Source organism: Capra hircus, chromosome 10 (assembly GCF_001704415.2).
Source record: "Capra hircus breed San Clemente chromosome 10, ASM170441v1, whole genome shotgun sequence".
NCBI classification, from domain to species: domain Eukaryota; kingdom Metazoa; phylum Chordata; class Mammalia; order Artiodactyla; family Bovidae; genus Capra; species Capra hircus.
In genome coordinates this window covers 85,399,824-85,417,352 of record NC_030817.1, presented here as the reverse complement: position 1 = coordinate 85,417,352, position 17,529 = coordinate 85,399,824, and the positions used below count along the sequence as shown (strand labels likewise).

General features: G+C 42.4%; 1 protein-coding gene across 1 annotated transcript in view; it reads left to right on the top strand.

The window, feature by feature from the left end:
* Nucleotides 318-17,529, top strand: part of NOX5 (NADPH oxidase 5) — a 46,012-nt gene continuing 28,800 nt past the window's right edge. The window contains exons 1-3 of the mRNA XM_018053590.1: nucleotides 318-449; nucleotides 13,296-13,419; nucleotides 14,971-15,121. Coding sequence (XP_017909079.1) covers nucleotides 400-449; nucleotides 13,296-13,419; nucleotides 14,971-15,121 — 325 coding nt within the window. The 5' untranslated portion in view covers nucleotides 318-399. The remainder of the gene's footprint in view (nucleotides 450-13,295; nucleotides 13,420-14,970; nucleotides 15,122-17,529) is intronic.

Sequence of the window (17,529 nt, the reverse complement as noted above, 5' to 3'; positions counted from 1 at the left end):
TACTGGACTAGATGGAACATAGCCAACATCATTCCTAGGAAAGGGCTTGCCCCACTCTGTACCACTTGAACCACTTGCCCCACATTCCCAGGAAAAGGCTTGCCCCACTCTGTACCACTTGTACCACTTGAACCACTTGCCCCACATTCCCAGGAAAAGGCTTGCCCCATTCTGTACCACTTGTACCACTTGCCCCACTCTGTACGCCTTCTTAAATTTCTCTGAAACAAGCTGGCCACCAGCCAGCACATGGCTCAGTGAGCAGCTGTGGGCGTGAGCAGCTTTGTAGGAAAGGCAGGAAGAGTAGCTGGGGAGAGATAAACTGTGGGCTTCAGGATGCGGGCTGCTGTACGGACAGCAGCCTTTCCGGGACCAGTGGTCTAAAAGATAGTGAAGAAGATGAGTGCTCTGGGAGACACAGCCTGGACAGACTCTGAAGGCTTCAGAGGGTGAGTGGCTCATTTGTCTCACATTCCATGCCAGGGACAAGGGAAAGGCAGGAGTGCTTATTCCTTTGGGGGTCCACAAAGGGTAGACTACCTGTGGCAGAAGTAAGTAGACTCGAGCATGCTCTTATCTGGTTACTAGCAAGCTGTACAGTCTTGAGCAAGTCACCTGCCCTCTCTGGGCCTGTTTTCTCATCTATAAAATAAGGAATTGGCCAAGTCTAATAACCAGACTAATAACCATACCTAACATTTGCGCAGTGTTCACCAGTTTCACTTTTGAAATAGAATCTCATTGGGTTCCCGTGGCAACCCTTGTTTGAAGGATTGACTGTCACATTTACAGGTGAAGAGGGATTCCCAGGTGGCACTAGTGATAAAAAAAAAAAAAAAACCCACCTGCCAATGCAGAAGACGTAAGAGACACGGGTTCAATTCCTGGGGTGGAATGATCCCCAGGAGAAGGAAATGGCAACCCACTCCAATATTCTTGCCTGGAGAACCCCATGAACAGAGGAGCCTGGCAGGCTACAGTCCATGGGTTTGCCAAGGATTGGACACAACTGAAGTGACTTAGCACACACGAACACACAGATGAGGAAACTATTACACACTGGGGCCAGTGGACCTAAGAACCGGGTCTCCTGGGGACAGTTCTGGGCTCTCGTCAGCACCAGCTTCCCCTTGAGCTCTGAAACCTGCAGATTCCCGGTTCCTTGTCGAGGACCACCTTGTTTTCCCCACCCTCCCTCACTCTTTACTTCCCACCAGTTGTCTCTTCCCCAGCCCCTTTGCAGAGTTTCCTTTCTCATCCTGTAGGCCAGGCACACTAATATTTCTGAGACGAGGGAGGTTAATATTTGATACCCTGCCCCCATGCTCCCTGGGTTAGCAGTTGTGTGCAGCCTGTTTCCTAGAATTCGCTCTGCTTTGTGGAATGTCTTCCTGTGGGGTCCCAAGAGAAGTAGTAGGTGAGGCTGTTTAATCTTTAGGGCCGTGCTTCTCCAGGTGTGAGCCTGGGCCACGTTGTGTGGGTCACAGACAGTCAGGGTGCTGCTTACATATGCAGATTCCTGGGCCCCACCCCAAAGTTGGTTAATATGCAGATTCCTGGGCCCTGCCCTAAATTTCCTGAGTCAGAATGGGCATTTCACCAGCTTCCCCTGTTTCTGACAAGCACTAACCAGGGTCTGAGAACCATGCTCTTAGGAGACTGCCCTGTTGGGCTGCAGAGGGCTGTTGATAGACTTCTTAGAAGTGAGCCACACTTATATTACTAAAGTAAGTCCTTCCTGATGATGATGATAATTGATTTTTACTTTCTGGCCATGCCATGTGTCATGTGAGATCTTAGTTCCTCGATCAGGGGTGAGAACCCCCTGTAGTGGAAGCTTGGAGTCTTAACCACTGGACCACCAGGGAAATCCCTAATTTTTAAAGTAAACTTTAAGAATTAACTAGGTTATATTTTAGAGTTTTGCATCTCTGTAAGTGAAACTTGTCCAGAATTTTCTCTTTTTGCATGCTGTCTTCAGTGGGATTGGGTAATGATAGCTTATAAACTAGGGATCTTACCGTCATTTTCTACAATCTGAGATGGTTTGACATTGGACTTATTTTCTGAAGATTAGAGAAAGCTCAACTGTGAAAACAAGCTGGGCCTGACATTATTTTATTTTATTTATTTATTTTTTTAATTTTTATTTTTACTTTATTTTGCTTTACAATACTGTATTGGTTTTGCCTTACATTGACATGAATCCACCATGGGTGTACATGAGTTCCCAATCCTGAACCTCCCTCCCACCTCGCACCCCATATCATCTCTCTGGATCATCCCCGTGCACCAGCTCCAAGCCTCCTGTATCCTGTATCGAACATAGACTGGCGATTCGTTTCTTACATGATAGTATACATGTTACAATGCCATTCTCCTAAATCATCCCACCCTCTCCCTCTCCATCTGAGTCCAAAAGTCCATTCTATACATCTGTGTCTCTTTTGCTATCTCGCATACAGGGTTATCATTACCATCTTTCTAAATTCCATATATATGTGTTAGTATACTGTATTGGTGTTTTTCTTTCTGGCTTACTTCAGTCTGTATAATCGGCTCCAGTTTCATCCATCTCATTAGAACTGATTCAAATGTATTCTTTTTAATGGCTGAGTAATACTCCATTGTGTATATGTACCACAGCTTTCTTATCCATTCATCTGCTGATGGACATCTAGGTTGTTTCCATGTCCTGGCTATTATAAACGGTGCTGCGATGAACATTGGGGTACACGTGTCTGTTTCGATTCTGGTTTCCTTGGTGTGTATGCCCAGCAGTGGGATTGCTGGGTCATCAGGCAGTTCTATTTGCAATTTTTTAAGGAATCTCCACACTGTTCTCCATAGTGGCTGTACTAGTTTGCAGTCCCACCAACAGTGTAAGAAGGTTCCCTTACTCCACACCCTCTCCAGCACTTACTGCTTGTAGACTTTTGGATCGCAGCCATTCTGACTGGTGTGAAATGGTACCTCATTGTGGTCTTGATTTGCATTTCTCTGATAATGAGTGATGTTGAGCATCTTTTCATGTATTTGTTAGCCATCCACATGTCTTCTTTGGAGAAATGTCTATTTAGTTCTTAGGCCCATTTTTTTATTGGGTCGTTTATTTTTCTGGAATTGAGCTGCATAAGTTGCTTGTATATTTTTGAGATTAGTTGTTTGTCAGTTGCTTTATTTGCTATTATTTTCTCCCATTCCGAAGGCTGTCTTTTCTCCTTGCTTATAGTTTCCTTTGTTGTGCAGAAGCTTTTAATTTTAATTAGATCCCATTTGTTTATTTTTGCTTTTATTTCCAGTATTCTGAGAAGTGGATTATAGAGGATCCTGCTCTCAGAGAGTGTTTTGCCTATGTTCTCCTCAAGGAGTTTTATAGTTACTTATCTTACGTTTAGATCTTTAATCCATTTTGAGTTTATTTTTTTGTATGGTGTTAGTGATCTAGTTTCATTCTTTCACAAGTGGTTGACCAGTTTTCCCAGGAACACTTGTTAAAGAGATTGTCTTTAATCCATTGTATATTCTTGCCTCCTTCATCGAAGATAAGGTGTCCATAGGTGTGTGGATTTTTCTCTGGGCTTTCTATTTTGTTCCATTGATCTATATTTCTGTCTTTGTGCCAGTACCATACTGTCTTGATGACTGTGGCTTTGTAGTAGAGTCTGAAGTCAGGCAGATTGATTCCTCCAGTTCCGTTCTTCTTTCTCAAGATTGCTTTGGCTATTTGAGGTTTGTTGTATTTCCATACAAATTGTGAAATTATTTGTTCTAGCTCTGTGAAAAATACCGCTGGTAGCTTGATAGGGATTGCATTGAATCTGTAGATTGCTTTGGGTAGTATCCTCATTTTCACTATATTGATTCTTCTGATCCAGGAACATGGTATATTTCCCCATCTATTAGTGTCCTCTTTGATTCCTTTCATCAGTGTTTTATAGTTTTCTATATATAGGTCTTTAGTTTCTTTAGGTAGATATATTCCTAAGTATTTTATTCTTTACATCGCAATGGTGAATGGAATTGTTTCCTTAATTTCTTTTTCTAGTTTCTCATTATTAGTGTATAGGAATGCAAGGGATTTCTGTGTGTTGATTTTATATCCTGCAACTTTACTATATTCATTGATTAGTTCTAGTAATTTTCTGGTGGAGTCTTTAGGGTTTCCTATGTAGAGGATCATGTCATCTGCAAACAGTGAGAGTTTTACTTCTTCTTTTCCAATTTGGATTTCTTTTATTTCTTTTTCTGCTCTGATTGCTGTGGCCAAAACTTCCAGAACTATGTTGAATAGTAGCAGTGAAAGTGGACACCCTTGTCTTGTTCCTGACTTTAGGGGAAATGCTTTCAATTTTTCACCATTGAGGATAATGTTTGCTGTGGGTTTGTCATATATAGCTTTTATTATGTTGAGGTATGTTCCTTCTATTCCTGCTTTCTGGAGAGTTTTTATCATAAATGGATGTTGAATTTTGTCAAAGGCCTTCTCTGCATCTATTGAGATAATCATATGGTTTTTATTTTTCAATTTGTTAATGTGGTGAATTACGTTGATTGATTTGCAGATATTGAAGAATCCTTGCATCCCTGGGATAAAGCCCACTTGGTCATGGTGTATGATCTTTTTAATGTGTTGTTGGATTCTGATTGCTAGAATTTTGTTAAGGATTTTTGCATCTATGTTCATTAGTGATATTGGCCTCTAGTTTTCTTTTTTTTTTAGGCATCTTTGTCAGGTTTTGGTATTAGGGTGATGGTGGCCTCACAGAATGAGTTTGGAACTTTACCTTCCCCTGCAATTTTCTGGAAGAGTTTGAGTAGGATCGGTGTTAGCTCTTCTCTAAATTTTTGGTAGAATTCAGCTGTGAAGCCGTCTGGACCTGGGCTTTTGTTTGCTGGAAGATTTCTGATTACAGTTTCAATTTCTGTGCTTGTGATGGGTCTGTTAAATTTTTCTATTTCTTCCTGGTTCAGTTTTGGAAAGTTGTACTTTTCTAAGAATTTGTCCATTTCTTCCACGTTGTCCATTTTATTGGCATATAATTGCTGATAGTAGTCTTTTATGATCCTTTGTATTTCTGTGTTGTCTGTTGTGATCTCTCCATTTTCATTTCTAATTTTATTGATTTGATTTTTCTCACTTTGTTTCTTGGTGAGTCTGGCTAATGGTTTGTGAATTTTATTTATCCTTTCAAAGAACCAGCTTTTGGCTTTCCTGATTTTTGCTATGGTCTGTTTTGTTTCTTTTGCATTTATTTCTGCCCTTATTTTTAAGATTTCTTTCCTTCTACTAACTCTGGGGTTCTCCATTTCTTCCTTTTCTAGTTGCTTTAGGTGTAGAGTTAGGTTATTTATTTGACTTTTTTCTTGTTTCTTGAGGTATGCCTGTATTGCTATGAACTTTCCTCTTAACACTGCTTTCATAGTGTCCCACAGGTTTTGGGTTGTTGTGTTTTCATTTTCATTCGTTTCTCTGCATATTTTGATTTCTTTTTTGATTTCTTCTGTGATTTGTTGGTTATTCAGAAGCGTGTTGTTCAGCCTCCATATGTTGGCATTTTTAATAGTTTTTCTCCTGTAATTGAGATCTAATCTTAATGCATTATGGTCAGAAAAGATGCTTGGAATGATTTCGATTTTTTTACATTTATCAAGGTTAGATTTATGGCCCAGGATGTGATCTATCCTGGAGAAGGTTCCGTGAGCACTTGAGAAAAAGGTGAAATTCTTTGTTTTGGGGTGAAATGTCCTATAGATATCAATTAGGTCTAACTGGTCTATTGTATCATTTAAAGTTTGTGTTTCTTTGTTAATTTTCTGTTTAGTTGATCTGTCCATAGGTGTGAGTGGGGTATTAAAGTCTCCCACTATTATTGTGTTATTGTTAATTTCCCTTTTCATACTTTTTAGCATTTGCCTTACATATTGCGGTCCTCCTATGTTGGGTGCATATATATTTATAATTGTTGTATCTTCTTCTTGGATTGATCCTTTGATCATTATGTAGTGGCCTTCTTTGTCTCTTTTCACAGCCTTTGTTTTAAAGTCTATTTTATTGGATATGAGTATTGCTACTCCTGCTTTCTTTTGGTCTCTATTTGCGTGGAATATCTTTTTCCAGTCCTTCACTTTCAGTCTGTATGTGTCCCTTCTTTTGAGGTGGGTCTCTTATAGGCAGCATATATAGGAGTCTTGTTTTTGTATCCATTCAGCCAGTCTTTGCCTTTTGGTTGGGGCATTCAACCCATTTACATTTAAGGTAATTATTGATAAGTATGATCCTGTTGCCATTTAGTTTACTGTTTTGGGTTCGGGTTTATACACCCTTTTTGTGTTTCCTGTCTAGAGAATATCCTTTAGCGTTTGTTGGAGAGCTGGTTTGGTGGTGCTGAATTCTCTCAGCTTTTGCTTGTCTGTAAAGCTTTTGATTTCTCCTTTATATTTGAATGAGATCCTTACTGGGTACAGTAATCTGGGCTGTAGGTTATTTTCTTTCATCACTTTTAAGTATGTCTTGCCATTCCCTCCTGGCCGGAAGAGTTTCTATTGAAAGATCTGCAGTTATCCTTATGGGAATCCCCTTGTGTGTTATTTGTTGTTTTTCCTTGCTGTTTTTAATATTTGTTCTTTGTGTTTGAACTTTGTTAATTTGATTAATATGTGTCTTGGGGTGTTTCTTCTTGGGTTTATCCTGTTTGGAACTCTCTGGGTTTCTTGGACGTGGGTGATTATTTCCTTCCCCATTTTAGGGAAGTTTTCAACTATTATCTCCTCAAGGATTTTCTCATGATCTTTCTTTTTGTCTTCTTCTTCTAGGACTCCTATAATTCGAATGTTGGAGCGTTTCATATTGTCCTGGAGGTCTCTGAGATTGTCCTCATTTCTTTTAATTCGTTTTTCTTTTTTCCTCTCTGATTCACTTATTTCTACCATTGTATCTTCTACTTCACTAATCCTATCTTCTGCCCCCATTATCCTACTATTTGTTGCCTCCAGAGTGTTTCTGATCTCATTTATTGCATTATTCATTATATATTGACTCTTTTTTTATTTCTTCTAGGTCCTTGTTAAACCTTTCTTACATCTTCTCAATCTTTGTCTCCAGGCTATTTATCTGTGATTCCATTTTGATTTCAAGATTTTGGATCATTTTCACTATCATTATTCGGAATTCTTTCTCAGGTAGATTCCCTATCTCTTCCTCTTTTGTTTGGTTTGGTGGGCATTTCTCCTGTTCCTTTACCTGCTGGGTATTCCTATGTCCCTTCATCTTGGTTATATTGCTGCGTTTGGGGTGGCCTTTTTATATTCTGGTAATTTGTGGAGTTCTCTTTATTATGGAGCTTCCTCACTGTGGGTGGGGTTGTATCAGTGGCTTGTCACAGTTTCTTGGTTAGGGAAGCTTGTGTCGGAGTTCTGGTGGGTGGAACTGGATTTCTTCTCTCTGGAGTGCAGTGAGGTGTTCAATAATGAGTTATGTGATGTCAATGGTTTTGGAGTAACTTTGAGCTGCCTGTATATTGAAGCTCAGGGGTGTGTTCCTGTGTTGCTGGAGAATTTGCCTGGTATGTCTTGTTCTGGAACTTGTTGGCCCTTGGGTGGTGCTTGGTTTCAGTGTAGATATGGAGGTGTTTGATGAGCTCCTATCGATTAATGTTCCCTGGAGTCAGGAGTTCTCTGATGTTCTCAGAATTTGGACTTAAACCTCCTGCTTCTGGTTTTCAGTCTTATTTTTACAGTAGCTTTAAGACTTCTCCATCTATACAGCACCGATGATAGAACATCTAGGTTAAAGATGAAAGTTTCTCCACATTGACGGACGCCCAAAGAGGTTCACTGAGTTACATGGAGAAGAGAAGAGGGAGGAAGGAGTTAGAGGTGACCTGAATGAGATGAGGTGGAATCAAAAGAGGAGAGAGCAAGCTAGCCAGTAATCACTTCCTTATGTGTGCTCCACAGTCTGGACAGCTCAGAGATGTCACGGATTTATACAGGGAAGAGGAGAGGGAGGAAGTAGACAGAGGTGGCCAGTAGGATAAAAGAGAGAAATGAAAAGGAGAGAGACAGATCCAGCCAGTAACCAGTTCCCTAGGGGTTCTCCATTGTCTGGAACACACAGAGATTCACAGAGTTGGTTAGAGAAGAGACGGGGGAGGGAGGAGACAGAGACAACCTGGTGGAGAAAACGGAGAGTCCAAAGGAGGAGAGAGTGGTCAAGTCAGTAATCTCGCTCTCAGGTAAAATTGGGTACTGAAGATTGGGTTTTGAAATGTACAAAATTGACAACAAATACCAAAAAGCAAAGATTGAAAATCTAGAGTAGAGGTTGGATTTTCAAAAATACAGTATTAAAGAAAAGAAGAAGAAGGAAAACACAAAGTCACAAGAACTATTTTTTAAAAAAACAACAACAACCACAAAAATATATATATATACAGTGTTTGCTTTAAAAATAGGGTCTTTTTTTTTTTTTATTTAAGTAATAGCCAGTCTGTCAGTCAGTCACTCAGTCGTGTCCAACTCTTTGCGACCCCAGCATGCCAGGCCTCCCTGTTCATCACCATCTCCCGGAGTTCACTCAGACTCACGTCCATCGAGTCCATGATGCCATCCAGCCATCTCATCCCATGTCGTCCCCTTCTCCTCCTGCCCCCAATCCCTCCCAGCATCAGAGTCTTTTCCAGTGAGTCAACTCTTCGCATGAGGTGGCCCAAGTACTGGAGTTTCAGCTTTAGCATCATTCCTTCCAAAGAAGTCCCAGGGTTGATCTCCTTCAGAATGGACTGGTTGGATCTCCTTGCAGTCCAAGGGACTCTCAAGAGTCTTTTCCAACACCACAGTTCAAAAGCATCAGTTCTTCGGTGCTCAGCCTTCTTCACAGTCCAACTCTCACATCCATACATGACCACTGGAAAAACCATAGCCTTGACTAGACGGACCTTAGACGTCAAAGTAATGTCTTTGCTTTTGAATATGCTATCTAGGTTGGTCATAACTTTTCTTCCAAGGAGTAAGCGTCTTTTAATTTCCTGGCTGCAGTCACCATCTGCAGTGATTTTGGAGCCCCCCAAAATAAAGTCTGACACTGTTTCCACTGTTTCCCCATCTATTTGCCATGAAGTGATGGGACCAGATGTCATGATCTTCATTTTCTGAATGTTGAGCTTTAAGTCAACTTTTTCACTATCCTCTTTCACTTTCATTAAGAGGCTTTTTAGCTCCTCTTCACTTTCTGCCATAAGGGTGGTGTCATCTGCATATCTGAGATTATTGATATTTCTCCTGGCTATCTTGATTCCAGCTTGTGCTTCTTCCAGTCCAGCGTTTAGATTAAAAAAATAAAAATTAAAGGAGAAATGGAGGCCTTAAAATTTTTTTAGAGTTAAATTAAAAAAAGAAGAAAAAGAAAAGAAGAAAAAACAATCAAACAGCAACATCAATTTAAAAAAAAAAGAGAATGATCGTAAAAATAGTAAAGATATATCTGGGACTTTCTCTGGTGTTGTGGGCAGTGTGGGGTCACTTCCAAGGCGGTTCCCTCTGCTTAGCTTCTTCTTGTTTTCTGGTCTCTTCAGTGTCTGATTTCCGCCCCGACACAAGGGGGATGGTGGTGGACACTTTTTTTTTTCAGGCTCACTTGTTCAGTCGCGCTGTTGGGAGGGAGGGATACTGCAAACAAATAACACTGGCGTGTGCTTGCAGTGTTTCAGCCACACATGCTCACGGTGCACACCGCTCAGGCTCTACTTTGCTCCGCCAGGAACCGTCTGAGGCCAGCCCTAGGCTGCATGCACCTCCCTGGTCTAAGCTGCTCAGGCTCGGCGCTCAGGTAGCCCTCAGAGGCGCAGATTTGGCTGGGCCTGCGTTTTGGGCCCTTCCAGGTCCGAGTAGCTCAGGTGTTTGGCGAGCGCGGTCGCTGCGACTTATCGCCTTCCCTGTGCCTGCTGCTCAGTTTTCCGGGTGGACCGCTGGCGCCCCTTGTCAGGCGGATGGTGACTGTCAGGACCCCAAGAAGTCTTAGCAAAGAAGCCTTCTTACAGTTTGGTAGGAGATGTCTCTCCGGGGCTGTGATTGCTCCCTTCCAGCCCTTGCGGCTCTGGTTGCCTGTCACCAGAGGGGGATGGTCTGCAGCCAGCTATTTCTGTTCCGTCCTTTGTTCTGTGGGCGGTCCTGGCGGTGTCTTATGTTAGCGCTTTTCGCGTGGTAGCTGTCCCACCGTCTGGTATGCTAGCCCAAGGTAGTTCGCTCTGGTTACACTCGCAGCATTCTGGCCCGATTCTTAAAAAGCACTGCAGCTCGCGCCTCCCTGCCCAGCCCCCACTTGCTAGTGACGGATGCAGGCATCTGCGCTGCTTCTTCGCTGGGGGAGTTACCGTTGGGCTCATAATCTGTTGGTTTTAATTATTTATTTTTCTTCCCTGTTATGTTGCCCTCTGTGCTTCCAAGGCTCGCCACAGACTCGGCAGCGAGAGTGTTTCCTGGTGTTTGGAAACTTCTCTGTTTTTAAGACTCCCTTCCCAGGACAGGACTCCCTTCCTGGGACGGAGCTCCCGCCCTATCTCCTTTGTCTCTTTTTTTGTCTTTTATATTTTTTCCTACCTGTTTTTGAAGACAATAATCTGCTTTTCTGGGTGCCTGATGTCCTCTGCCAGCATTCAGAAGTTGTTTTGTGGAATTTACTCAGTGTTGAAATGTTCTTTTGATGAATTTGTGAGGGAGAAAGTGGTCTCCCCGTCCTATTCCTCCGCCATCTTCCTGACATTATTTTAAATGTTCACATTTAACCCCCTTACTATTTAAATGATTATTGGTCTGTTCAGAGTGTAATTTCTTGAAATTAATTCATTTCTCTATGTTCACCAATTGGTTTCACACAATACTCATATTTCTGTAGCTGTTTTCTGGATTCTATTGCCTTTCTCAATATTAATATTTTATTTTTTCACTTTCTCTAATCATGCTTTTTTACTTAGTATTATCATAGAACCAACTTGTTTTTTCACTATGTGCATGCATGCTTAGTCACTCAGTCATGTCCGACTGTTTGTGACTCCATGGACTGTAGCCTTCTGGGCTCCTCTGTTCATGGGATTCTCCAGGCAAGAATACTGGAGTGGGTAGCCATTCCCTTCTTTAGAGGATCTTGCTAACCCAGGGATCAAACCTGGTTCACCTGCATTGCAGGCAGATTCTTTATCACCTGAGCCACTAGGGAAGAAGCCCTTTTTTCATTATACTGAGGCATAATTGATGTACAATTATTAAAATGAACAATTTGATGAGTATTGACATATGCATGCATCTGTAAAACCATTGCTGTAACCAAAATCAGTTTACCATTTTGACCTTCTTTTTCCCCCAGTATTCTAGTTTCTTAATTTCAGATTTTATACTTGAGTCTATCCTTCTATTTGTGTATGTGTGTGTTTTATTCTTTTTCTAGTTTCTTAAGTGAAAGCCCATTTATTTCATTTTTCTAAAGGTTATACTCCATTTATAGTTAAAAATATTGGCTACATTCCCTGTGTTGTACAATATATCCTTGTAGCTTATTTTATACATTGTTTGTACCTCTTAACCCCTTACCTCTATCTTTCCTCTCCACCTGTCCTCTCTCTATGCGTAAACACTAGTTTGCTCTCTATATCTGCGGATCTGTTTCTTTTCCATTATGTTCATAGTATGTTTTAGTTTTTACATTCCACATATAAGTGGTATCATAAAACATTTGTCTTTCTCTGACTCATTTCACTTTAACTCATTTATTTTTAATCTTATTTATATATACAATTAATTCTCATTTTTTGTGGTAGTTGTATTCTGTAAAGTCACCACAAACCCTGAATGAGGAAATTCTGTACGTTTATTCCTAGGGTAAATAAATACAGGATTGGATTCCTACCAGCTGATGAGCACAAAGTTTCATATAATGATCAATACATGATTTTGCTTTATGTGTGTTTCTGGTTAAAGACTCCTTTAAAAGCAGAAATTGTTGACTCGTTAACATAGACTTTGCGGTCAACAGCACTAGAACTCGTGTCTGAAGAAAGTTTATCTAACAATGTAATTTCTGCATAAGGCAGATCACAGCCTTTTGTGCTGAGGAACACTAGACAGTGCTTTGTATTACTCCTGGGGGCCACTTTACAGAGTGAAATCACCAATGAAGAGTGCAAAGATGTGAAACACACAATGCTAAATAGATTGTGGGAAAGCCATTTGTTTATAGTCTGAGAGCTGAGACAAGTAGGCAGACTGTTGCTTGTGTTGACCTCAATAGGAAACATGCGCGTCGAGCGACTCAAATGCATTCCCACCTTACCCATGTCCACGGTGACCTCAGAAATGCTGCAAGTATCGATTTGGGGTTACAAATAAATTTAGCAAGTAGGCTTATTTCCATATATGGAATCTGCAGATAATGAAGATTGATTTAAAGTTATATTAAACTCATGAGATATAGACAAAAGCCATTCTCACAAAGGAAGTTTAGAGAATAAGATGACATAAATTCTCACTCACTGACTCATCATTGACTCAAGTTTGGATTGCTGGGTTCTGATGCCACAGAAAGTGTTAATCTCTATTCTCATCACAGTATAGTTAGCCCATCTGTGAGGGTTTAAGATGACTGATGCCCTTGTGACATTGCTGATACATCCTGGACCTGGAGAGTCAAGCTCTCGGTCTCAGCCCTTGCATGGCTTATACTTGAAATGTTCAGGCAGAGGGTGGAGGTTCTTGGGTTTGATGGGAAAAGCACTGGCCTTGGAGCTGACCTGCTGAATAAAGTCTGCTAAATAACTGAAGTGCTCTGAGCCTGTTTCCTCCCTGTAAAATATCTTAGGGAGGAAGGAAGCTCAGAGCAGCCGAATATTTTACATTCGATAACAAGGACCAAAGCAAAGAATGAGTGAGAAGGACTCGGAACACAGTAAAGAGCTGGGTAAATGTGAGGTGGGATGTCACTGTCACCATATTAATAATATCCATGGAGTGAGCCATTCCCTGAACTTAAGCCCATAGTCTGTGGCCCAGTTCACTGGGGCCCTGTCATCCCAGAACTTAAAGAGACTTAAGCCTGGGTCAGCCAATGCCCTAGATAGAAGGAAGAGACTTAAAGACATCAAGAAGCAGCTGTGGGGAAGCACTGCTCCCACCCTGAAGCTAGTTCAACCACATGGGAAGCCCGAGACCCCAGCTGTAGGAAGACAGAGGTCCTGGGGCCACCGTGAGGCCCCCTGAGCCCTTGAACGCCCCAAAGCCACACACCTGTCTCCTTTGTCTTCCAGCACCATGAATGCCGAGGAGGACGCCAAGTGGCTTCAGTGGGTGACGCACCAGTTTAAGACCATTGCAGGAGAAGATGGGGAAATCAACCTGCAAGATTTCAAAAAAGCCCTGAAGGTGAAAGAGGCAAGTGTCTGCTGCAGAAGTGGGTGCTCTGTGCTCATATTTTGTAGAGGAGGAGCAAGCTGGTTTGCAGGACACAGTACCTCACAAGGAAGGAAAAGTTGCTTCTCAGATTCCTTTGGGCTTGAGGCTCTACTCCTTAGCAGGGCCAGAGGATATTTCTGGCCAGGGCCCTTCCATCCATGGTGGTAGCCATGGCCTCCTGGGATCTTCCAAACAACACATGAAGTTGGAAATCAGTAGCTTGTCAAATCTTAAGAAATATTATTGACCTTACATTTACCGCCAGCCTCATGGGCAGAGGTGATGCCAAGACTTAAGTTTCCTGCCAAAATCCAAAATTTTCCATGGCTTGTATCCATTAAAGTCCTGTTGGCACTGCCACACCATCCCTAGTCCTCTCTCTTGGTGTCCTCTGCCCATCCCCATAACATTTGAATGCCCCTGTTTGGATAGGAGGGCCCCTCACTTGCTGGTGGTACCAGGGGCACTGCTTTGAACTCTAAACACTGTCTCCTTTCATAGTCAATATGGGGAAGGGAAAAAAGGCCTTCTGCCTAATAGGGGCTGTAAGATATCTTAAGATGAAGGCCATTCAGGATGGTAGAATGATATCAGGAGAGTGACAAAGGCATTACTAAAGGGACCCAGGTGAAGAAGAGTGAAGCCAAGGCAGGGTTGACTGGCCACAGAAGACCTCATGCTTGTGAATTAGATCAGACACTAAAGCCCTCAGGCTCCTCTCCCTGCCTCAAGGAGTGGATCTCGGCCTGGCATATCTGACACTGACCCTGCCTGTCTTCTTAATTTCTGTGTTTTCAGTGCCTAACACAAAGCCTGCCTGGCAAGCAAGGGCTTGTGCTGATATGATTCTTGAATGAATGAATGGTTGAATGATGAATGAAGTGAGTGCACCAGCAACTGAGAACAAGTGCTGTTAAGAACAACTCTACATTAAGAACATTTACCTGTAGGCTATAGGCAGCCCAAATGAGGCAAAGACACAGGTATTCAAGTGGCACCTTCTTCATAAATCCTTCCTGGCTTCACTGTCACCGGGGTCACCTTAAGGGGAAAAAGACAGGACCTGGGAGGAGCCTGCAGGGGGACACTCAATCTGACCTTTTCCCCATGTTGAGTAAGGGGCCACCAAAGGTCTGGACTGCAAGGCTGATGAGAGCGGTGGGTTGTGGAGATAGGGAGCCTTTGCAAATTGCCAGGCCTGAGAGCCAGAAGGGGGCCCAGGACCCAGACACAAGCCTATCCTCGCTACAGGGATCTGAACAGTTCTCCTACCAGAGCCCAGAGTTGTTCTCAGCCAACAGGATGGGCCATGGACACTGTCCCCTAGTGTGGCTTCATTGGGCAGATCGCAGGCTATTTTCAGTCACTTGAGTCCTCCCTGAATCCCGCCACCCCATGGCATGTACACACACACACACACACACACACACACACACATGCATGCACGCACGCACACACAGAGTGAATGAATTCAAAGCCCAGGCTCCATGGCCACATCTGTACCCATCTCCCGTCCTCCTCTGGCCACAGTCTTTCTTTGCTGAGAGATTCTTCATCCTGTTTGACTCGGATGGAAGTGGCACCATCACACTTCAGGAGCTGCAGAAGGCACTGACCCTGCTCATCCACGGCAGCCCCATGGACAAACTCAAATTCCTCTTCCAGGTGTATGACGTCGACGGTAAGCATCTTTTGTGGGATGGGAGGAGGACTCAGAGGGAGGGACAAAGGGAGCGGGCCCATCTCAGTGACTACCCAGCACTGGGCTAATGTCTCCAGGGGACGCTGACAGCTTCCTCTCCCTCTCTCTGTGGGTTCCCTGCCCAGTTTCTCGTCCTCATCCCCCTTTTGTTGGGGGAGAGGGTGGGACACTGGCAGGCAGACAAATGCCCTTGATTCAACTCACGAGAAGCCAGAACTTTCCTTTGTTATTTTCCATGTTTGAAAAAAGAAATTGGTTTGTTGCTTTTTAATAATAGTAATAGCCCACTATGAACATTTTAGGCAATATAGAATGGTTTTAAAAAGAAAGCAAAAATCACCCATTGCATTTTTCTAAACTACCTTATAACTGATCACATATACATATTCATCACACGTTTTTTAAAAACAAAATGGGATTGTAATACTATATACACTGCCTTTCTTCACTCAACAATATAAACAATTGTTCATATAAGACTGTATTGCTTTACAATGTCATTTTTTATAGTAAAATAGTCATAATATTAAATTTATCACTTTAATCATTTCTAAGTGTATAGTTCAGAAGCATTACGTAAATTCACATTGTTGTGCAACCATCGCCACCATCCATCTGCAGAACTTGTTCATTTTTCCAGACCGGCACTGTACCAACTAAACAATAACTCCTTACTGCCCCCTTCTCCAAGAATTTGACTATTCTAGCTACCTTATCAGAGGCAATGGCACCCCACTCCAGTACTCTTGCCTGGGAAATCTCATGGATGGAGGAGCCTGGTAGTCTACAGTTCATGAGGTGGCTAAGAGTTGGACACGACTGAGCAACTTCACTTTCACTTTTCACTTTCATGCATTGGAGAAGGAAATGGCAACCCACTCCAGTGTTCTTGCCTGGAGAATCCCAGGGATGGGGGAGCCTGGTGGGGTACCGCCCATGGAGTCACACGGAGTCGACACGATTGATGCAACTTAGCAGCAGCAGCAGCAGCAGCAGCCACCTTATATAAGTGAAATTGTATAATAGCTGTCCTTTTGTAACTGGCTTATTTAACTTAGCATAATGTTCCCAAGGTTCACCCATGTTGTACCGTGTGACAGGACTTCATTATTTTTTTAAGACTGAATATGACCTGTTGTATGTATATACTACATTTTGTTTATCCATTCATTTATCAATGGACACTTGGGTTGCTTCTACCTTTTGGCTATTGTGAATAATGCTGCTATAAATATGGGAGCACAAATATCTCTTCAAGACCCTGCTTTTGGTTCTTTTGGGCATGTACCCAAAAATGGAATCACTGGATCACAGGACAATTCTTTTAGTTTTTTTGAGGAACTACCTGATTGTTTTCCACAGTGGTTGCACCATTCTACATTCACACCAGCAATGAATAAAGGTTCCAATTTCTCCAATACTTATACTTTTCCTTTTTCTGTTTTTCTTTTTTTGATAACAGCTATCTAACAGGTGTGAAGAGGAAACTCAATGGAGTTATAGCAGCATTTGTAGTGACTGTGTTATATGCTACTGTGTGACTTTGACCCACTGATTCCATGAAGCACAGCCTAGTAGTTAAGATCTCTGACTCTGAGACCAAGTTACCCAGGTTCAAATCTCAGCTCTACCAGTTGTTGACCCTAGACAAAGTGCTTAACTTTTCCATGCTTTAATTTCCCCATGTATCACATGAAAATAATGATCATCATAAGAGTACGTACTTGTGAGGTTGATAGAATTAAATTAGTTATGTAAACTCAAAACAATGCCTAGCTCAGGACACACCTTTACAGGGGTCAGTTGTTGCTTATTTACTCAAACACCATTTCCAAAATGGAGACTTCCATTGTTCTCCGTCCTTACTTTGGCATCATAAATGACACTGCAATAATTATCCTGGTTCTTACATCATTGGCAACTTTGTGGCTTAAAGAGTCTCTGAAAGCCCAGAATCATCAAAGGAAGGGCGTCTGAGTGGGAAAAAGGCACTCAGTGAGACTGGGGTGGTTGGTGAAGCCAGACTGGGCAGGTCCCAGAGGTCATGGTTTGGATCTCAGTACAGTGAGTAAGTGGGGAGCCACTGATGAGCACTGAGGAGTCACAGGGCTGGATTTGCACCCGGGAAAGCTCAACGCAGCTGCTGTTGTGCTCCTGGGCACGGCCCTCTGGCCTATGGGGTTTCTCTAGCTCCTGTATGATTTTGGCTACGAAAAAAGGCCTGTTATCACTTTGGAAGGACTTTGGAATTCCAAATAAAGGAACTGTCTCTTTTAAAAGAGACATACAGACATCCATAGCCTTTTTGGATCAGATAGGGAAGGCTTCAACCCATCCTGTGCAATAGTTGGCCTTGGGGTTGGGGGGCTCCCTCTTTCCAGGTTTTA